This window comes from Octopus sinensis, linkage group LG1 (assembly GCF_006345805.1).
Source record: "Octopus sinensis linkage group LG1, ASM634580v1, whole genome shotgun sequence".
Lineage (NCBI taxonomy): Eukaryota > Metazoa > Mollusca > Cephalopoda > Octopoda > Octopodidae > Octopus > Octopus sinensis.
In genome coordinates, this window is record NC_042997.1 from 100,095,298 (window position 1) to 100,119,343 (window position 24,046).

General features: G+C 35.4%; 2 protein-coding genes across 8 annotated transcripts in view; one reads left to right on the plus strand and one right to left on the minus strand.

Annotated features, from left to right (window-relative positions):
• LOC115213836 (apoptosis-inducing factor 3) overlaps positions 1–4,399 on the plus strand; it is an 88,591-nt gene extending 84,192 nt beyond the window's left edge. For all 6 annotated transcript variants that reach the window (XM_036503231.1, XM_036503224.1, XM_036503240.1 and 3 more), the window contains 4 exons: positions 309–407; positions 1,762–1,831; positions 2,500–2,604; positions 3,802–4,399. In XM_036503231.1, coding sequence (XP_036359124.1) covers positions 309–407; positions 1,762–1,831; positions 2,500–2,604; positions 3,802–3,832 — 305 coding nt within the window. In that variant the 3' untranslated portion in view covers positions 3,833–4,399. The remainder of the gene's footprint in view (positions 1–308; positions 408–1,761; positions 1,832–2,499; positions 2,605–3,801) is intronic.
• A 2,089-nt stretch (positions 4,400–6,488) lies between these two features.
• LOC115216319 (tubulin polyglutamylase TTLL4) overlaps positions 6,489–24,046 on the minus strand; it is a 35,921-nt gene continuing 18,363 nt past the window's right edge. For both annotated transcript variants that reach the window (XM_029785534.2, XM_036503284.1), the window contains exons 8-18: positions 22,792–22,874; positions 22,572–22,700; positions 21,283–21,402; positions 19,620–19,718; positions 17,923–18,057; positions 16,664–16,795; positions 14,125–14,239; positions 11,921–12,131; positions 9,714–9,787; positions 8,810–8,925; positions 6,489–6,667 (exon numbers count right to left, since the gene is read on the minus strand). In XM_029785534.2, coding sequence (XP_029641394.1) covers positions 6,664–6,667; positions 8,810–8,925; positions 9,714–9,787; positions 11,921–12,131; positions 14,125–14,239; positions 16,664–16,795; positions 17,923–18,057; positions 19,620–19,718; positions 21,283–21,402; positions 22,572–22,700; positions 22,792–22,874 — 1,218 coding nt within the window. In that variant the 3' untranslated portion in view covers positions 6,489–6,663. The remainder of the gene's footprint in view (positions 6,668–8,809; positions 8,926–9,713; positions 9,788–11,920; positions 12,132–14,124; positions 14,240–16,663; positions 16,796–17,922; positions 18,058–19,619; positions 19,719–21,282; positions 21,403–22,571; positions 22,701–22,791; positions 22,875–24,046) is intronic.

Genomic DNA, 24,046 nt, shown 5'->3' on the forward strand with positions numbered 1-24,046 from the left:
GTTATTACTTAAAAGACTGAATATCACCATATTTGGAAACTGGTGTGGTTTGCTGATAGGAATAACATCTGACTTTGGAAAAATCTACCTCAATACAGTTTCACCTAACACAAAAACAGAAAAATTAAGACAACAATATTGTATAAAAGGATAGTTTCACTTACCTATTTAGCTATCTCTGACAGGTCAGAAGTGAAATACATTCTGTTAGGATTAGCTAGTATGTGTTCTATATTTTATACTATATCTGATATTCTAAATCTATCATATTCTGCTTCAAGTTAAATATTTCTTTGAAATTTTTGTAGGAAAGAATGCAGCACTTAATATGCTGGGAAAGAATACCAAAATCAGAAGTGTGCCCTGTTTTTGGACAATGATGTTTGGTAAAAGTATCCGCTATGCAGGTTTGTGTTTTGGAGTTATTGAAAATTTCTGTCTAATATGAATGCAACTTCTCTGTTTAATATCATCAAATCTACTTTAAATGTGAAGTGAAAGGAAAATTACAGTGCGTGAATGTTAAATTGGGAATATTTTAAAGCAAGTTTAAGACCAACAGAACATTTACTCACAAGGACACTCAATATTGGGAATAGAGTGAAATTTACTGTAAAATTCATGTTGACTGAGCCTGATAAACTTATTCATCATCATCGTTTAATGTCCACTTTCCATACTGATATGGATTGAACAGTTTGACTAAGACCCGGCAAGCCAAGAGGCTGCAACAGGCTCCAATCTGATTTGGCAAGGTTTCTACAGCTGGATGCCCTGCCTAATGCCAACAACTCCGAGAGTTTAGTGGGTGCTTTTACATTCCACCAACACAGGTGCCAGTCAGACGGCGCTGGCATTGGTCACACTCAAATGATGCATTTTACATGCCACCAGCACAGGTGCCAGTCACACAGCACTGGCATCAGCCATGACTATTTCACTTGGTTCAAAAGATCTTCACAAGCACAGCACATTGTCCAGCAGTTGAAGTGTGCTTTTAAACAGGCTAGTTATGCAACACTGGCATTGGCCACGACTATGATCTCATTTGGCTTACCAGGTCTTCTCAAGCATGGCATATCTCCAAAGGTCTCGGTCGCTTGTCATTGCCTCTGTGAGGCCCAACGTTCAATGGTCGTGCTTCACTACCTCATCCCATGCCTTCTTGGGTCTACCTCTTCCACAGGTTCCCGCCACTGTTAGGGTGTGACACTTCTTCACACAGCTGTCCTCATCCATATCCATTACATGACCAAACCAGCACAGTTGCCCCTCTTGCACACCACATCTGATGCTTCTTATGTCTAACTTTGCTTTCAGGGTGCTTACACTCTGTCGTGTATGGACACTGGCATTACACATCCAGCAGATATTACTAGCTTCATTCCTATACATTTATTCGGTTTGATTAGCAAGTTCTCTCATTCCTGATATAATTGTCTCATTTACAAATAGTGCACCAATCTTCTCCTAATCCTTCTTAATTCTCTGAAACTCTTATCAGCCTTCAAAAAATTCAATGTATCAACTACACTGACTTCATCAAGCTAAATAAACAGCTACCTTCCTTGGACTAAATAGAAAAAGTTAGACAATACTCTTTGAAAGAAACAAATCAATTGACTCAGGAAGACATTGTCTCTCATTAAATGAAAATTCTACATTATCTCCGTAACTTTCTTTTCTTTTTTGTTTGTTTTACAATAAATTCAATGAATATTAGGTTGCTCAAATTACATCTAAACTTATTTTATTCTGCAGGTTATGGAAAGGATTATAATGATATTGTTGTCCATGGAGATGATGAGAAAATAGCTTGCTTCTACACAAAGTGAGTTGGATGATTATTCTAATAACCTTGCCTCAAATTTCTCTTTTTTCTTAAATACCTAATATTATTGCATTATGTATATATATTTTTGTTGTTTCACATCAATTTTTCTGTGCTAGCATATAAGGTTAGATATTTGTTTGACCAATTGACCTCAAATTGTATCAGGTCATCCCATAAGTTCTGTCCGAACTTTGAATAAAGAAAACAAGTGATCAAATGTTACTTCCATGTTAGAAAGGGTTTTAATCAAAGAAATTTTTAATTCTGTTATTCTCTAAAAGAATTTTTAATTCCATTAGACATTCTAAAATACTATTAAATTTCATTAAATTTTAAAAAAGGTAAAATCGGACAGAACTTATGGAATGGCCTGATATATCATTCTCAGCATTTAACCATTCAGTTGTGAAGTAAGAGCATAGTAGGAAAACCAAAGGAAGCAGTTGTAAGCTTTGCATTACATAATAGCTATAGTAAAATTTGAGCAGATGATCAGTCGGTAGTCTGTAACTTAATCTCACAGACATAATATCTTAAATATTGAAATTTTTGCGACTTATTTTATTGTTTGGGTGCTTTGTTAATTGAAGAGTTTTTTAAAGAAATATTTCATTCATGTTCTCACTCAACCTCCTTCAAAGTAATTGTTCTGCTTTTCTTTGTAGGGGAGAAGAGATTTTGGCAGTTGCAAGTTTGAATCATGATCCAATTGTAGCAAAAGTAGCTGAGATTATGGCTGAAGGCAAAATGTTAACCAAAAATGAAGTTGTGTAAGTATTTTTACTATGTATATATGTACAGATATGACTAGGAATCTTTTGATTTTTAACATTTAGCACAAATGTGTAAGACATTTTAACCATATTATCCAAGACAATTTTGTGAAGGAGAGAGAATTTAGTGCTTGAATCAACTCCAGTATCATTCTCATTAGTGTTATCAATATCATTATTTTAGTCTAATTTTCCTAACTTGAATGAGTGGGACAGTTTGAGGCAGATTTGCAACACCCGGATGCCTTTCCTGTTTCCTCATGGCAAGACGTTTTTGCAGAATATGTCTCATGAAGTCACACAGCCCAATGGTTAGTGTTGGACTCATGATTATTAATAAAGTCTGATTCGATTCCCAAACTGGATGGCATGTTATGTCCTTGAGCAAAGCACTTCATTTCACATTATTCTAGTTTACTCAGCTGAGTCCCGATACAACCTTTGCTTCTCCAACTGTCACATCCTAGACATTGCACTGGGTCAAATTGTAGTATATCTCAGGAAGCCTTAGCATAAAAAAAATATGTGAATCTATTTTCTGTTGCAAACATTGTACTGTTTGCTTTTATGAACTATTTTGCTCTACTTCTTAGTCTTAACTGCCTAGCTAGGGAAATGGTGTCATAAGACCTTTGTTAGTCACTCTCCAGCTATTTATTTAAAGCTGTATATGGCTATGGTACATCCACACATAGAGTTTGTATTACCAGTCTAAAACCCCTTTCTTGCCCAGCATATCAATCTCCTGGAAATGTGCAACCAGATGAATATCCACCATCAGGCATCAACCATACTCTGAACATCTTGCTTCCCTAAGCATGAACGCATTAACCCTTTAGAATATGATTCGGCCATATCCAGCCAAAATATTCTACCTGCTTCATGTTAAAAATGACCAGATCCAACATCTCACTTTGTTCCTTACCACCACTTGGCAACTGGTGTTGGTTTCTTTACAGACCCATAACTGAGCAGTTCAGCAAAAGGTTCAATCGAATAAGCATCAGGCTTTAAAACAAGCACTGGGGTGGTGTTTTATTTATTTTTTAATAACCCAATGACTGAAACAAAGAAAAGATAAAAGATCAAACCTATATTGTTCTCTTAGTTGTGTAATCTCAATTGATATGTTGTTTGATGACTTATTCACATAACAAAACAATAATCCTTGTCTTTTTAACATTTTATCCCCAGGAACAAGTCAAACAAGTGGTTGTTTAACTGAATCAGTGATGTGTGCCATGCAAAGAAGAATCTACATTATGATGCAATAGTGTTAGAAAAGTAGAACCAAAAATATTCCTGAAAGAATTTCAATTGACCAAAATATCTATTTTTGTCTTTCCGAATATTTTACTTAAAGTATAAAATTACAACTTTTTTGCTTGTTGGTCACGTGTATGCTCCTTCACTTTGGATATCTGAATCAATCCATCCATTTCTATTTAGTAGCATCCCACCTTTCACTCATCATCTAGCCATTCTTGTAACTGCTCTCTCAGCAGCAACATCAGTCTCTTCCATTCACCCTTTGTTGGCATTAGGAGCAGATTCTATCCTTTCTATTTTCTCTCTCAGCTCAGCTTATGTGCAGTTGTCATCCTCTCCATTTCCCTTCCTTGCAAATGGTGCCCTTCACACTCTACCATCTTTTTCAATATCTCTACACACAAAAACATCCCATTATATTTTATATAATTGTTCCAATTTCTGCAAAATTATATATTGTTTCAGCGATACTAAAATTTCTATAAAGTTATATTCTTTATTTAATAAAATGCCATCCTCTGGATTTTTCTTTTTGTTTTTGTTATTATTGTATGACCAAGACCTTCGGCAATATACCATGCTTGAGGAGACTCGTCGTCAAGCCAAGTGAAATCGTAGTCGTGGCTGTTGCTGGTGTCATGTAAATGGCACCTGTGAAATTGTAATCACGGCCATTGCCAGTAGCATGATCTTCGAATGTTGGGTCTCATGGAGGCGAAGGCAGGTGAAACCACAGACAGGCCCATTGCCAGTATCATGTAAATGGCACCCATGAAATCGTTGGATCAAATAATGAAAGTTACAGAGAGGGTCATAGCCCAACTAATTAGAGAGATTTAGTCTAGATGAGATGTAGTTTGGTTTTGTGTCAGGGAGAAGCACCACTGGTGTAACTGGCACATAAACAGTACCTTTCAAGCTTTGGGCCTCACGGAGGTAACAACCAAGACCTTTGGCATAATGTTGTACTTGAGAAGACCCATCAAGCTGAGGAAAATTGCAGTTGTGGCAGATACTGGTGTCACAGGAATGGCACACAGAAGCACCTATTACACTCTGGGAGTGGTTGGCATTAGGAAGGACATCTAGTAGAAAACCATGCTACCTTCCAGCTCCGGTCAAACTGCCCAACCCATGCCAGTCATGGACAATGGACGTTAAATGATAGGCTTACATATCACACAAACAGAACCCATATGCACAGCCTCCAAAATCATAGATTTGAAACCTAAGTTTTTCAGAAATATTTTTTTTACTGAGCTTGAAAAAGACACTTCAAGTTAAGTAAAAGCATGGTTGTCCTTGCACACAGGCTCATCCCTTGCAACCTTCTCCAGTTGAGCATCCCTAATTTCACAGGCTTGTAGGTTCTGGTGCCACATAAAAAGCACCCAGTACACTCTGTAAAGTGATTTGGCATTAGGAAGGGCATCCAGCCAGAGAACCCATGCCAGAACAGCCCTTCAGCTGGTCAGCTCCTGTCAACCTGTCCAACCCATGCCAGCATGGAAAACGGACATAAATATTTGCACTTGATACAGTCATAAACAAACTTTGCTTTTCTTGCCATATTTAGCTAAAAAAAACTTGTGGGGAGCAGGGAAGCCATCATTTCAATCAATGAGTTGAGAATAATAATATATATGTAGTTCTGTTGGTCTATATTCTGTGGTTGTATGTGAAGGTACATGGCTTATGTAATTCAGCTTACAATCACAATACAGCCTTGTCACATTCCGCGTTGTGCTGAATCTCCTGAGAACCACATAAAGGGTAGACGTGTCCTAGGGGTGCTCAACAAGTTGCATGTTAATTTCACAAGCAGGCTGTTCCATTGATCAGATCAACTAGAAACCTCGTCCTAACTGACAGCACGTTAGTTATTCTGTGATTTCTAAACAAGGTATATACAGACATTTGATCTGGGAGGTTTAAGGGACTGAAATACTAATTAACTAATGAATTCAAATCTTGCTTATACACCTAGACAAAGCATACATCTCCACTTTACCTCAGAGCACTTTGGTAATAAATTGTTATACTTCACAAATGGAAAGTTGGCAAAAGAAATCACAATAGTCTGTAAAACTTTGTTGCCTGAAATCATCATCATCGTCCGTTCTCCATGCTAGCATGGGTTGGACGGTTCAACCGGGGATCTGGGAAGCCAGAAGGTTACACCAAGCTCCAGTCTGATCTGGCAGTGTTTCTACAGCTGGATGCCCTTCCTAACGCCAACCACTCCGTGAGTGTAGTGGGTGCTTTTTACGTGTCACCGGCACAGGAGCCAGGCGAGGCTGGCAACGGCCACGATCGCATTGGTGCTTTTTACGTGACACTGGCACGGAAGCCAGTCAAGGTGGCGCTGACATCGGCCACGTTCAGATGGTGCTTTTTGAAGCAGAACAATCCATCAATACTATAAACAGAACAGATTTGAATAGAAAATGGAAGGAAGGGCATATTACAAACTTAGAATCACTAGTTATAACCACTAAGTTAATTTTCGAAAACTAAAAAAAAAGAAATATATTCAAGCAAGTTTAGAATAACAGAATGAGGAAAACAACAAAATGTTAATTTGAAAATATAACTTTTCTCAGATTTCTTTATTTTTCACAATTTAAATATTGGCAGATGTAAAATGAATATACTTGCTTTCAAAAATTTACAAAATCTTTCAAAATTACGTAGTCAAAATTAAATGTTTAATAGCTGGTCATGACTTGTAATTGAGCTTTTCGAGATCAACAATTAGGATTTATCATGATTTAGAAGGCACACATTTTACCTAGGGAGAAAACAAATATAAAATAGAAAGTGATTACATTTTTTATTACAAAGATCTAACAAAGAAAAATTATTGAAATGTAAGATCAATATTAATATAATTACAGGTGTAGGCATGCTCATTTTGGGTTCAGTACAACAGTGCTTTGGGCTGATCAAAGCCTTGTGAATGGATTTGATAAGCAAAAATTGAATGCTGGTGATCACACAGACATTTGTACATGTGTATTCATTTATGTTTGGGGTCTACAGAAGTTGCTTGCTTATGAGCAGTGTTGTTTCACTTCTCCAGTCAACAAATTGCTCAACTGCTTAGAGCCTTTGAAAAATGTGTTTAAGAGATACCTTACTTGAAAGGGGCTGTAAAACAATGACTCAACAACACAGTCATCTAACTCAGAGGTTCTCAACTGTTTTTTATCTATGGACCCCTTTTATTACTATTTTATTCTGGTGGACCCAATAATTTTATAGAAACTTCTTTCAAAATACCCATTTTCTTTTTCACACATTAATTTGTGTAGGTTGAACTATGTAAAATGTTAGAGAAAGAAGCCTAGCTGTTTCTTGCAATACATAATAAATCTAAAGCAAGTTTTTTTCAGGGGGCCCTTAAAATACTATTGTAGATCCCCAATTTACTATTTTGTTGTATGGACCCCCTACAAAATCTTATATGAACCCTGGTTGACAACCACTGATCTAACTCATGCTGGCATGGAAAAGAAATAGATGTTACAGAGGAAAAACATTTAAGTAACTGATAATGTATTGAATGGCACACACCAAAAATTCTCGAACTGAATGGAAAAAATATAATTTCCTTAACATGAAGATGCAGGCATGGCTGTGTGGTAAGAAGTCTGATTCTCAATTACATGGTTCTGGGTCAAGTCCTACAAGGAGGCACCTTGGACAAGTTTTTTCTACTAAAGCCCCTAAACCAAGCAATGCCTTGCAAATAGATTTGGTAGACAGAAACTGAAAGAAGCCCGTTGTATGTATGTATATATATAGCAATAAGAAAATGGAGGGGATCAATAGGTGGTTCATCAACTTATAGACATATTATTATGTTAACTTATTTATTTACTAAACTGATAATTACAATAATATACATATAACATATTATGCAGCAAAATAACTTACAGCTGTTTCAGCCAATAGATAAAAATACCTCATTCTACCTTTATTACTTAAGTGGAATGAAGTAACAGGTAGATGAAAATGAGGTACTTCGGTATATCTCTAGGCTTCATCAGAGATTATAAAGTACATAATGTTAAGTTATAAATAAATATAAATAAGTTGATGAACCACCTATTGATCTCCTCCATTTTCTTATTACTATATAAATTAATGGTAAAATATCTCTTTACCTTCACCCATTTAGTACACTAGGTAATGTAATTGCAATGCAATAAAAACACTTGTGTATTAATAATTGGGTATTCTACCAGCAGTATATTGGATAGATATTATCCCTTAGTGGGTTGGATTCACAACCTCTAACTTTCGAGTTATCATCATCATCATCATCATTTAGCGTCCGCTTTCCATGCTAGCATGGGTTGGATGGGTCAACTGGGATCTGTGAAGCTGGAAGGCTTTGTCAGGCCCAGTCAGATCTGGCAGTGTTTCTACGGCTGGATGCCCTTCCTAACGCCAACCACTCCGCGAGTGTAGTGGGTGTTTTTTACGTGCCACCTGCACAGGTGCCAGACAGAGCTGGCGAACAGCCACGAACGGATGGTGCTTTTACATGTCACCGGCACGGGGCCAGGCGATGCTGGCAACGGACACGAACGGATGGTGCTTTTACGTGCCACCGACACGGGGCCAGACAGAGCTGGCAAACGGCCACGAACGGATGGTGCTTTTACGTGTCACCGGCACGGGGGCCAGCCAAGGCTATTTTTGTCTTTGTATTTCTACACCAATGCCGGAGAACTAATGTTGGTTTGTTTACGTCCCTATAACTTAACAGTTTAGTAAAGGGACTGATAAAATAAGTACTGGGATCAATTGGTTCAACTTAAAAAAAGCCTCGCTTCAAAGCACCCCAGCATGGCCACAGCCAAAAGACTGAAACAAGTAAAAGATAAAAACCAAGATGCACATTATACAAATCCTTATTCCTCACCTTGTTTTTTCAGTTTTCTCAACAGATTTCTCAACAGTTTTCTTTTGTTGAGTTTTACTAATTGGGGAAGGAGTTTTAGTAGCATGGAAATTGCAAACTGATTGCGGCAGAACCCACTGTGAAAAGGAAAAAGAAAAAAGTTGTTCAAAGAGACATGGAAATTTCTATAGCATTAATTCCATTTTATTTTTTGTTGAAAATTATCATCATCATCATTTAACATGTTGTCCATGCTGTTATGGGTTTGGCAGTTTGACTGGAACTGGTAAGCAGGAGGGCTGCACCAGGTTCCAGTCTGATTTGGCTGGTTTCTACAGCCGTATGCCCTTCCTAACGACAACCACTCCAAGAGTAGTGCTTTTTACATGCCATCGGCAACGACCATAACTACAATTTCACAAGTGCCATTTACATGACACTGACAATAGTCACAGTTAGAATTTCACTTGGTTTGACATGGCCGTTGCCAATATCATATAAATGACACTAAAACTAAATCATTCCATAAAAGTATCACAAGCCAGGAGACATTCAACCTAAAACTCGGGCTTATTGATTTTCAAGGGGAAATTAACTCTTTAGCATTCAGATTACTTTGTCGAAAGTAATAATTATTTATTCACATTACCTTGTGATTTCAATTACATAATTATATATTTTTAGAATATTGTAAGATAAGTGTAAGAGGCCCAATTTGGTTAGTTTGAGCATAAAACAGGTTGAATATTTGGGCCTGATATGGTCAATTTGAATAGCAAAGGGTTGAAAAGTTAAGCTAAATAAGGCTAATAAAAATAGTATAATACTCAAAGTTGAGTGTATTATCTAAATATCTGTTTTGGTTTGTAATCATATTTTGTGCATTATGCTAATAATTTATAAAAATTTAAATAGAACATATTACCTGATGTTTGATATCCAATGTGGGATTCTGTAAATGGATATTTGTTTCACAATGAGACTTCAAAAGAGACAATCCTGAAAAAAAAAAAAAGAAAAAAATTTAAGTTTTAAAGAGACTAGAATATGACAAAAAAACACATTACATTGCAAAAATATTAAGTAAATTAAGACACTGTTTTGAGGAGCGATAACTGAAAAATTATCACTGAAAGGCAAGCCAAGCAAAAATGTTATTAATGCTGCCTCAAGTGTAGAACCCCAGAACAGTGATGCAATAAACAGCGAGACCAGATCGAGAAAAACAAGAACAATTACATTAACTGCGCAAAAGAATCAAGGCATCATTCAAGTACAAGAATTATTGGTAAAGAATAGTTTGGTAGTCAAGCAAAATAATCTATTTCTAGGTAAATATGAAACTGGTACTCCTACATCTTGCATGACCAGTCAATAGATGTTTGGTTGATAAACTTGCAGAATCTTGACCATCCTATTCATATCAGCCTACTTCCCCAAGAACACAATATAAGTGCTTATATTTTAATTTAAATCTAGCTCATAGTTATGTTTCACTTAAAACAGCCATTATTATATCAATCTCATTCTCTTCTATTCATCTTGTCATTAGTGGTGGCTGTGTGGTAAGGAACTTGCTTTCCAACCACAAGGTTCCAGATTCAGTCCTACTGCATGGCACCTTGGGCAAGTGTCTTCTACTATAGCTTCAGACCGACCAAAGCTTGAGTGAATTTGGTAGACAGAAACTGAAAGAAGCCCATTGTATAAATATATGTGTGTGTGTGTGTCTATTTGTCCCCCCATCATCTCTTAACAACTGGTGTTGGTGTGTTTGCATCTCTATAACTTAGCAGTTCGGCAAAAGAGACCAATAGAATAAGTACGAAGCTTACAAAGATGTTCAACTAAAGGTGGTGCCCCAGCATGGACTGCAGTCAAATGACTAAAACAAGTAAAAGAATAAAAGAATATATCTCAAAATGAGTGAGACTGTCTTTTTTTTAAGGGTATGAACTATATATAGGATCATATAGAGAGAGAAAACATGGTGCTTCAGTTGAAACTTATTTAACCTTTCTATCACCAACCCTCTCACTCTACCTGTTTTTATTTCTTTTTATTTGAATAGTGAAAACAATCTCATCTCATTGCTATGTTCATAACAACACAAGATTGCAGTAAATATACTTATATCATCCAACATTGTTACAGAATAAATTCTGTACCCCTGAAACTTTTCAAAATTGATTTTAGTTTTTATAACATCCCACCCAATTTGAAATGAATATTAACTTAGTAACAGTAAATTTAAATTTTAAGGATTTTTAATGTATAAAGCAATTGCTGCAGTGACTGATAGCAAACATGTTTTAAAAAAAAACAACAACAACAACAACAGGCCTTTTCTTTGAAAGTATATTGCTATGTTCTACATAGCAAAGAGAACAAATTACACAATTTTGTACATGTTTTGCTAAAAATACAACAGACATTCAGAAATTATAAAGGATAACCAATTACTTGAACACAAGCAAAATTCTTCAGTTTCATGTATAATTACCCAATTTGGTTTTTGAAGCTGTGTCAATAGTTTCAAATATGCAATAGTGATAACAAAATTATGTGGGTAAGATTACAACTTATATAGAAAATAACTTTTGCATAAAATATTCTATCATAGATTAATAATAGAAATTATTTGTAAGGTATGTTTCAACTACAACTTTTATATACCAATAAACAATTAAGTTATAGTTGTTTTGTACTATGCTAAATTCTCAATTTTAGTTTGTTTTTTTTTTAACCCTTTAGCATTTGGGTTACTCTGTCACATGTAGTGCTTTTTTATTGACATTGCTTTGAATTAATCGTACATTATCTCATAACTTCAAGATTTCAATGATGTGATTATTTATTTTTAGAATGACATTGCAGCATAAGTGTGAGAGGCTAGATCTCGCCAGTCTAAAGATAAAACAGGTAGGTTGTTTTGACCAGATAGGACCAGTTTATATGCTAAAGGTTAAATTTAATTGAAATATATAAGCAGTATATTCTGGTTAGCAATACAGGAAGAGTTATGGCTTAGTAAAGATTATTCAAATACAAAGTAATAAATTCTTTAAAAAAAAAAATCTTTTTCATAAATGTACTTATTTTGGGATAAAAAAGGGAAAAAGGTTCCTTTACCTTGTGTATTTGTCTTGGGGAATTGAGTGAACCACTGATCCAGCAGCAGGTTGCTGTATCGTGGTTGTTCAAAGAAACGTAAATATTTTGTGGTAGAACTCGTTGGAAATATTCGTTCAAAATTTCCACATCGCTTTTCTTCATCAAGAGTCAAAATCAAAGTTCGAATGTCATAAGGTGTTAAAATATCTAAGATAGTCTCCTGGATTTGCTATAATCATAAAATATTTTAAATACTGAAAACAACAACAACAACAACAAAATCACTATTCATCAACCACAAAACAAGCAAGTTTATAATCACTTCAACCACCGCTATTGATTCGCTACCTGCTTTGCATTCAACCCCACAGTTTTGACCTATCTTCTCAAAATCTATCCCCTTCCACTCCTTCAGGCTCCCCATTTGACATATACACATGCCAAATGCAGAAAACTGGCAGCTACTTCAAACCAACAAAGTCACCAGCCCTGACAATGTTCCTTCTATAACACTCAAACACTGTGCTCCAGACCTTACCCATACACTAACCCAATTCTTTAATCCCCCAATCTCTACAAGAACATGTTCTGACATTTGAAAGCTTGCTTCAGTGTGTCCCATTCCAAAGAAATGGCAATCCAGATGAGTCCTATTGCACTCACTCTTAATGTCTTTTAGGTAAAGGAGACAGTGCATTAACAATATCTCCAACACCTTGAATATCTCCTTAATGAACACCTGTAGAGCTTCCACAGAGCCAAATCCACCAGCAATCTACATTTTTATGTTACTCATCAGTGAGTTCTCGCCATAGAGATAACTGGTGAAAGCATTGAGTTGTTGCTCTAGACATCAACAAGGCTTTCGACCATGTCTGTGACCATGCGAATTTTCTATCAAAACTTCACATATCTCTCTTCATCTCTTGAATTGGTAGCTTCCCAGCAGACTGCACTATTGCAACATATGCTAAAGAAGCTCCTGTTTCTGATTGTTAACAGATTCTGGGGTGCTCCAGGGTTCAGTTTTGTCTCCTTTTCTTTTCTTTCTGTACGACGACCTACTTACTGCAACACCTAACAACAGTTACTCTCATACAAATGATATAAGCACATCTTTCCTCCTTAATCTTCCCCAACCGTGCATCATCCACTTGCAGCTGACAGCATTCTTGCACTGATTTGATACAAGGAGACTTCAAGCATCCTATAATGGAAGCTATACCAATCTTATCTCTTTTAGTAGCAAAAGACTCATATCAAGAAAACATTATCACACCCCAATGCATCCCATCAAAACATGAGCAGCTCTCAATTACAGACCTCATGATCACTCCAAATGCCAAGGATCTCTCCTGGTGAGAGCACATTATTAACATAATTAGGACTGCATCCCAAAGACTGGCTCACTCTTCAGGGACAGAAAATACTTCCACTCGAATGAGGTTTGCAATGGAGCATTGCTGCTCAACATCTGGGACAACACTGCTACTACATACAGACATCTTGGACTATATCCAGAGAAGGGCCACTTAACTGACCGGTATTAAATGACTCAAAAGACATGCTCCAGCCATTGGCCCACAAGCATCACATCTCCTCTGTCTTTCCTATCACTATTATAATGTCCTCTGCTACTCAGAACTGACATTCTTGTATTTGTTCCACTCAAACATTCTCATCCTACTCATCTCTCCCCCTCCTATCACCCTTACATCCAATTTCCCAAGCTCCATACTGGGCACTATCCAAATCCTTCATCCCCAGAACATCAGGCCTCTGGAATCTTCGCATATCTTTGTTTCCAATCATAGTAATATTTTCCCATAGCCAGGTATGTTTTTAATGGCAGAATGGAAACAAACAACACTGCTTGTATGATGGTGATGCTCATTTACAACCATCACATGATGCCATTGCAAAGGTACACACACACAATGGGCTTCTTTCTGTTTCCATCTACTAAATCCATTCACAAGGACTTGGTCAGCCCAGGGTTATAGCAGAAAAAACTTGCCCACGGTTCCATGCAGTAGGAGTGAGCCTAAGACCACATGGTTAGGATGCAAGGTTCTTAAGCACATAGTCATGCCTGCACCTATTTATATGTCAACAATATTCCATTTTCTTTTTTGGGGTGGGGTGCATAAATTGAGATAAATTCAGTAAAATTTAACAAATAATAAATCAAAATAAAACAAAGAACATTAGCTTCTCCTCACCAGATCTAATCTGTGTTGAGAATAGTAAGAGTGCTTTGATTTCTCATCAGTGGATATGCATGTACTGTATAGACGTTTGTCCAAGCAGAGTTTGTTAGGAGGCTTATACTGACCACTAAAAAAGAAAAAGAAAAAACTGTTTTACAGAAATAACCATAAAAGGTACAAAGTATTTTAATTAGATTAATAATTATCGTCACAAGAAACAAAGAAGCTGGGGTTTACAGGTGCAGGTTAAATAGAAAGTTGAGCTGCTTGCATTATTTACAAAAGAATACACAAGAAGCAATGTAAAACAAGTGGCTAACCCTTTAGATTATGAACCTGCCTGAAATAGTCGGTATGTTTACAGGGACATAAATACACCAACACCAGTTGTCAACCAGTGTAGAAGGATGAACACAGACAAACACACACACATATTATCATCATTGTTTAACATCTATTTTCCATGCTAGAATGAGTTGGACAATTTGACAGGCCAGCAGAGGAGCTGTCCAGACTCCAAATTGTCTGTTGTGACATAGTTTCTACAGCTGGGCATCCTCTCTAACACCAACGATTTTTACAGTATGCTGGGTGCTTACGATGGATGGGTTTCTTTCGGTTTTTATCTACCAAACCCACTCACAAGGCTTTGGTCAGCCCAAGGCTAGAGTAGAAGGCTCCTACCCAAGCTGCCACACAGTGTGAATGAACCTGGAACTATGCAGCAGGAAAGCAAGCTTTTTAATACACAGCGACACCTGTGCACATATATATATATATATATATATATATATATATATAGAGAGAGAGAGAGAGAGAGAGAGAGAATAGAACATGCACACATGTATATATAATGTAAATGGTTAAGACTTTATAATATAATTTTAAATTATACATTTACAAATATATCTTAAGATGGGAAAGGTAATGGGGTCAAGCATGTATCTGTTGTTTACTGGATGGGTCTATTACAAATTAAGCCACAGCAACTGTGGGCAACTTAATCCATGAAAGTAATAGTCATAAACATATTATCAGAAGCTAAATATATCTCTCAGATTTTTTTATAGAAATTATAGCCAGCACTGATTCGGATTCTATGTTTCATATCCAAGACACCTGATGTAAACGAGATCAAAGATGAAACATGGGTAATAGGCGTATGTCATATTTCAGGAGTTTTGCTCCTTCATCAGCACCCATCCAATCCATTAATCATCCACAAACAAATTGTTTAAATACCCACTAAATACAGCAGTAATGTTATGATATACCAATTTTATATATTAAACACATTCCTGGAAGCTGGTACATCATCATCATTTAATGTCCACTTTCTATGCTGGTGCACCAGGTTCCAGCCTGATTTTGGGTTGGTTTCTACAGCTGGAAACCCTTCCTAATGCCAACCACTCCAAGAGTATAGCGGATGCATTTTATGTGTCATTGGCACAGGTGTTTTTACATGTCACTGGCAAGGATGCTGTTATGGGTCACCGACACTGGCCACTACTGCAATTTTACATGGCTTGGTGGGTCTACTCAAGCCCAGCAAATTGCCAAAAGTCACGATCACTTGTCATTACCTCGATGAGACCCCACATTTAAAGATCAGGCTTCACCACCTTGACCCATGCCTTCCTGGGACTACATCTTCCACAGGTTCCCACCAGAGACTGGTACTTCTTTATGCAATTGTCCAGAACAGTTACCTCTCTTGCACACCACATCTGATACCTCTTAAATCCAATTTGTCTCTCAAGACACACTTTGTCGTACACATATACTGACATTGCACATCCAGTGGAACATATCAGATTTATTTCTTTCAAGCCTTCACATGTTATCTGCAGTCACAGCCCATGTTTCAGTGCCATATAGCATGGCTGTTCCCACAGAGGCATCATACAATCTGCCTTCCACTCAGAGAGAGGCCCTTCATAGCCAACAAAGGTAGAAGCTCTCTGAACTTTGCCCAGCCTACTTTTATTCTAGCAGCCATGCTCTTGGAGCATCCACCTCCAATGCTGACTTGGTCACCTAGATAACGAAAGCTAACAACTACTTTTAGGTATTCCCACAGGCACTTGATGGAGTCTATTTTCTGTATATTTCTAGAGTTTATTGTACTTGTGCATCTGCCACACACAAAGACTACGTAAATATTAATGACCTGTAGGGAGACCGTATTTTGTTATATAACCATAATATACTGCAAAGTATATTAAACGTTTTTATAATTATTGTGTTCTACTGTGTTAGCAGTGCTATTACATCACTTGTTAAGGTTATCTCAACAGATTTTCTATAGAAATTATATCCAATAAATGATAGTGGATACAAGTATTTGAGGATTTTAGAACTGGATGATATGACGGTAATCTCATCAAAACTTTCAAGACTTGCTAGATACTGCGCATCTTTTAAAGAAACATTATCTGTTTGAGGCCCTTGTGATTTGATAGATGACTAAATAATCTGGTGCATTTTCCATCTACACTGTGACAAAATAAATAACAACAAATACAATAACCATGATCATGTCACTTACTTTTCCAAGTGATTATTCACAACATTGCTTACTAAATCATCTTTTGCAGGTAGGTGAAAACCTGCAATATTCAATACATCACATACCATAGGCTCTTTGATACTCACATCTAACGGAGTATTGGAATGCAAACTGAAATAAGAGAATACCATTATTGTTAACAATTTAGAAATTTTTTACAAACTTCATATCTTTTTCTGTTGGCCTTCCATGCACATTCAAGTCTCATCCACAATTTATGGATCATATAACAATTTATGGATCATATATAATTTATGGATCATATAACAAAAAATGGACACCAAAATAGTACACTGTGCACCTATTCAGTCAACAATGATTTAATGGAGGGAGTGAGCTAATATACAGTACACACATTTGCTCACTAAAAACAAATCATTTGTGCAGGTTATTCAGCATAAAAAAGAATCAAAAACTAAACACTTATACATTGTCTTTGTCAAGAGATTCCTATATATATATAAACAAACAAGCATTTATTTTTATCATAAGCACCAAAATGCCTATTACAAGACAAAAATAAGATAATTTATTTTCAAGCACAGATATGCCATCAGAACAGCAGAAACATTGGGTAAATTACCCTAACAGCCAGCCATATATTATACAAACATACACAAAGTGGACCAAAAGTCACAAAGGGATTTCAATATTTAATAACTCCTTTATTTTCAGTTTTCAATGTACAGTACCAAAGCATCGTAGACAGTACCTTATCAAAAATAATGTAAGTTTGGTACACCTGTTCTTCTGAGCATTAAATTCAACTGATAATCTAGTGATGTGCACAATTCTTCTATATCAAAATTTTGTTGCATACCCAATTGAATATTGTGTGTGCAACACTGATGACTCATTTTCTATGGTAATGTTTAAACAAAATTTAAATGTTTTTACATTTTGCTCAGTTTACCAGGATTTACCTATAATTAGAGTCACTTTTTGCAATTATGTTCCAAATATCACATTAATATGTTAAGTAAAAAAGTTACAGTTGTTTAATGAAACTAGTCTAAATTGATGATTATTTTAGAATTTAACTTAAACTCATGAGGAGTGTATTTTGGTCAGAAATCTAGTAACGAAAGGGTTAAGACAGTATGGTGTAATTTAGGGATTTGTTTGTTACTTCCAACAGATCAGACATCCATATCAAAGCTTTCCCTGTTGCACAAGCTACTTTAATAGAAATGAGTCAACATAAAAACATTTCAACCTAATTGAAAGAATAAACTTACCTCGGTGAAATGTTGACTTCCAATAGCCATGGCTTCAAATACTCATCTAAGATAATATCAAAGCCAAATAATTCATAGACTGAATAAGGTGATTTCAAGTTGGCTCTTGTCATACTGCAAACAACAGCTTCACCACTGAGACAAATAAAACAGTTCAAGTACTGATTAAAATTCAAAATTAAATTGAAACCAAGCAAGTCAATAATGAATTAAATCTATTTATTTATTAATCTAACGATAAAAAGCAAATACATGCTTACATCTTCAAACAAAGATGACAATATTTTTAAAAAAGTAGAGAGTAAAGACATAAGAACCATTGTAGATTATGTTCAAACATTATACCTACAGGCAGGGATAGTTGTGTAGCTAACTCTTTTGATACCAATCAACCTGAGACAGCTCTTGTTTCTATGATACAAATCATCCTAAATTGAAGCCTTCCAACATAATTTTATGTGGGAACCTTTTGTTAAGTTATATTCTGAAAAAATTAATTTAGGAAATCCCACAGAATGCCTCACTAGCAATATGGTCATGAAAGATTTAAGAATTTCATTCCCTCTGCACAGAATCTTACTCAAGTATCTTCTACTAACGGCCTCATGTTGACAATTGCCTTCCAAGTGAAATTTGGAAGACAGATCTAAGGAAGTTCATCATATATGTAAATGTGTGTGTGATCCTCATTTAATGTCCGTTTTCCATGCTGGCATAGGCTAGACAGTTTGACTAGAGCTGCACTGGATTCCAGGTCTGATTTCACTTAATTTCTACAGCTGGATGCTCTTCCTAACAACAACCACTTTACAGTTGCTTTCAAACATAACTGTCTTTTGGTATTTGCTTTGCCTGACTTGCACAGATGTTCCATTGTCACTCTCACCAATAGTTATGCAGTGAAACAGTTGATGGTTGACTCAATAGAAGTCTCAACCAATGATGTTATTGTACCAATATAAAATAAAATATGTAACATGTGTAATGTTTATATCATCATTCATTAGAATTATCTGAGTAAACTGGGTAGATTGTCAGCATTCACATCATTAGGAAGACATTTCACAAGTTAACCCCTTGACAGTCATATCTGGCCCAAATATTCTACCTGATTTATGTTCAAATCAGCCAGATCTGGCCTCTCACACCTGTCCAACAATTCCATTGTAAAAAAATAATACAAGCACACCATTGAAATCTCAAAGCTATGAGATAATGCATGATTAATCAAAATAATGTGAATAAATAAGTATTACATTTGACAGCATAATCTAAATACTAAGCTGAAGTCAACGCCAAAGAATCCCTGAATTTGACATAGAAGCAGCAATCACTATACTGAGGCACCAATGAGAAGACCCAGGTTTGAATACCACTGAGTTTTTACAGTTTAATTCTCTTATGTATGTACTTCTATATTTACACATTTTGCTGTGCTAAACATTTCAATAATCCTAATTTCCATTTTATTAATATGAATGATATTTCTATTTCATATACTAAATATTCAAATTTCCATTTCATATTACAATATTACATTTTAACATTTAAAATACTCAAAATATTTAGATATTTAGAATGAGTCAAGAAATTTTACAATCTTCCATCAAAGAAAATGAAAAATGGAGTTATAGAAGTCAGGTGTACAACACAATACTATAAGTTGATAATTAAATAAAATGTTAAATTCAACATACCTTACAATTGTCTTTATTATTATATCTTTGATGGATTCCCAAATAGGTTGGCTATTAATCCCTTGTTTTTTCAAGTAACTCCACAAAGCTTTTAAACTCCTATAATGAATATAAGTATTTAATATTTAATGAAAAGATATGGAGAACATATTGAAACTCTAAAACTAGCTTTGAATCCCTTTTGGTCAAAGATGTACACTTCATGACAGATGGGGCAGCGAGCTCGTGCGTGTGTGTGTGTGTATATGAGTGGGAAAAAAGAAAAAAAAAAAAAAAGAGAGTTCAAAGCGTGGCAGACAATTTATCAGAACGTGGAATAAACAGCCTGCAATCAGAATCAGAGCCCAGAACCAGTAGTAAGAGGAGTGGTGGATTCTGATCCAATAATATTCAAGCTAGGTATCTTAGGTTATGAAAAACAGCAACAATCAACTTTCGATCTGTAGATTTGAACTCATAGCCTACAAAATGATCTTGGCTTTAACCACTCACAATCACATCCAAAGTATAATTAGATGTTCAATAATCCCACATCCTATTCTTCATGAGTAAAATACCAGTTGTAAAAAGCAATTCATTTTATTAATATTTTAAAGTTCAGTTCATACACTTATATTAAGAGAAAACTATAAAAGGATTTTTCAAAAATATAGAAAAATACATTTCATTTACATTTGTAACATTTTTAAATAATGATCTATGTGATTGCTTGACCAGCCACAAAGAGTAGCTCAAGTCACACCTTATTATCTACAGCAAAATAGGATGTGTCATACATAGTTTGACTAAGGAGGCACAATAATGTTGAGAAATGTAAGAGAGAGAACTTAGTTCCAGCACCAAGTGAATAAATATCAAATATTTCAATATCAAAAGCAAGAAATTTGGCATTCACATTTGAAGTGTTATATGTACAAAATGTAACACTTTGCCTGTTCAACACAGCTAGTAGATGTCACGCCTTGCAGAATTACTGCCAACAACTTTCAATACAGAAAGTTGGAAAGTAATACTTCCATTACCAAAAATCCTATCTGAGTTATTCAATGAAAAGATTTATCAACAAGGATATTAAAAAGATAATGTCATTAAAGAAATATAAAATGAAAAAAATTTTTTTTTCTTGAAATACTGTAATTCTTATAATGAACTGTCATTCTCACTATATTTTCATTGATAGACTGAACCTATTTGATAATGGAAGTGTTAACATGTATTACGTATTTTCATCTTGCCACGCTGACTTTTCACAGGTTGACTTCAGACCAGATACACTTTACCCAAAGATCATTTTCTAATTTGCTTACTACTTTGAGAACACAGATTTTTCCAGTATATCTTAGAAATTACAATAAATAACCCATGCTAGCATGGAAAGCGGACGCTAAACGATGATGATGATGATGATGTAACTGAACACTTCTTTTTCTATACATCACAAAATAAGTAAGCATTATACATACAATATTTTTTTGGTGTTTCATAGCTCATAAGAGCCAAGCATAATATATGAGTATGGTATTTAACATCAGTCATAATTACAATGTTCATACTGTTTTAAATAATACATTTTGACAATATACAGCTGCAACAAATAGTAACAGCAAAAGCAGCTCTTATCTATCACACATGTACTACTAAAACAAATAAAAATAATACAAACCATTTATGGCCTTGGAAATTGTCTCCCATGTTATTTAAGTATGATGGATTCATCTTATTGATACTATAATTAGTGAGATGTATGCAGCGGTTGTTCAAACTACTGGTAGCAGTAGTGTATCTAAAAGAAAAAGTGATTATTGAGAAATGATGTATCATGTGAGACATTTCATAATTTCTGTCAAAATATTTTAAGAGTGGGTAACCTAAAGAGCCAGGGCAATTATTTTATCTAAACTTTAATTCAGTCATGCTAAGTTTTCTTCCCAAACCACATGGCTTCTGATTCAGTCCTACTTAGACAAGTTTTCTTTTACTCAAGCCACAGACTTATAAGTGTATTTGGCAGACAGAAGTTAAAAAAAAAAACCATTGCATATACACACACACACATGCATGCATGCCTGCATGCATGTATTCAAGTATGCCTTTTTGTTTTGATATCATGCAATAGCTGTAAGCATGTTACCATCATACAAGCTGCACTCTTCAATTACAATCTTCTAGGAAACATGTCTAACCAAGGGAAAATGTCACCTTGCTTAAATGCAGGTAACTTTTGGCATCTGGCTATAGAAAATCAGTTGCAACTAATTGTCTTATTCATGCAAATATAGAAAAACAGGAATTGAAAATGTCATTTAGCACCTGAAAACAGTCACAAAATACTTATTAACTTCACCTGTCATTTTGCTAAGCTTACGACCAGATCACTATGTGAAGTTGAGTACAAACATTATTTGCACACCTACATCACTATAAACAAAATCCCATAGAGACTGATAGCAGTAAAAATATTATCATTAAACAGATAGAATACAGTCTTCAACAGACCTGACACAAGATCCATTGTATTATGTTGTATATTCAAAGGTGAGCTGGCAGAATCATTAGCAAACTAGACAAAATGCTTAGTGGCATTTTGTCAAGACTTTAACATTCTACATTCAAATTCTGCCAAAGTCAACTTTGCTTTTCATCCTTTTGGGGTCAATAACACCAGGGTCAATGTTAACTTCCCCCTCCCTCCTCTAAAATTGCTGGCCTTGTGCCAAAATATAAAACTGTTATATTTTGTACATGCAGAATAATTAAAGGCCTAGGCCTATGATGTGAAAATTGTCCTCCACATAAAAGAAAGCTTGATTAATTCTAACTAACCCTCATGTTCTTTTTAAAATAAACAATAACACTAATTAGTAAACTTAAAATGATATAACAGTCAACTCATTTAACAAAAATATCTGAGAAGATATAAAATTTTTAATAAAGTTGAAATTGTGTACTTACTTGCAAGATGCAAATCGAACCAGGCCATCATCATACAGGTATATTCGAAGTGGGTCGAAAGAGCTTACCAGAATGTAAAGACGAATATCAAACTTACTACTATTAATAAGGAAAGGCCGAGACAGATACCTAAACAATAGAAATTGATAGTATATAAACCAGATGAAATATACTCTTTTATTCACCACCACCACCCCTTCTATAAATCATTTATATTTACCTTTGAACTATTATGGGTCTTCTTTTAGGTATCTGGCTCCATTTATAAATAACTCTGATGCCTTTGCCTCGAGCAGATGCTGGCTGAAAAGAATTACCAAGTTACAAATTATAGAAAAATTAAAGAATAACAGTTCAGAACAAATGCTAAAAAAACAAAACAAAAACCTTATATTATTTATATGGGAAATGATATAAGATTTCAGTAAAAAAAAAAGGGCAAAGACCCCTGAATGACCATGGGATTGCACCCAGGAAGTTACCCTCCAAGGCACAAGTCCGGGTAAGGTTGTTTGTTGAAGACTAGCAGTCGCCCATGCACACCAGCCTCCCCTCTCCATGCCACTGATGTTATCCAAGGGAAAGGCAAAGGCTGAAACAGCTTGGCACCAGTGATGTTGCAACTCATTTCTTCAGCCGAGTGAACTGGAACAATGTGAAATAAAGTGTCTTGCTCAAAAACACAACACACAGTCCAGTCCAGCCATTTCATCTAATTGATGAAATGACAAAAGATCAAAGGGTGTGACCAGCATGGAAAACAAAGCTTCAATAAAATAGATGATATTGATGGTTTTAAGAAAGTAACAACTATGTGCCTGCTCCATTCTGATTTAATTTGGTAATTTAAATTTGTATCGATAAAAATCACATGTATTCACATAATATGTCTAACCCTTTAGCATTCAAATTATTGTCAAATATAATGCTTATTTATTCACATTGCTTTGAATTAATCATAAAATTGTCTTGTAGCATCAAAATTTTGATGATGTGATTATTTTTATAATGACAATGGGATAGATGTGAGAGGCTGTATCTGGCCCATTTGAGCATAAAACAGGGAGCATATTTTGGCCAGACACGGCCAGCTTAAATGTTAAAGGGCTAAACCAATCTCTTCATCTTGCATATCTGTCAAATCAGCATCTGTTTTTTCTTTCAATATTTAATGTCCAGCCTTTTAGTGGCAAGCTGGCAGAAGTATCAGCATACCAGGTATGCTGATGATTCCGAGTTCAAATTCTGCTGAGGGTAACTTTGCCTTTCATCTTTTGGGGGTTGATAAAATAAGTGCCAGTTGAATACTGGGATCAATGTCATTGACTTACCCTCCCGAAAATTGTTGGCATTATGCCAAAATTTGAAACCAATATTTAATGCCCAACCACAATTACTTCCTCTATCATAAGCACATGTACCAACAAAAGAGACGCAATATAGTCACTTGACCTGCTGGAAAAGGCAACTCAATA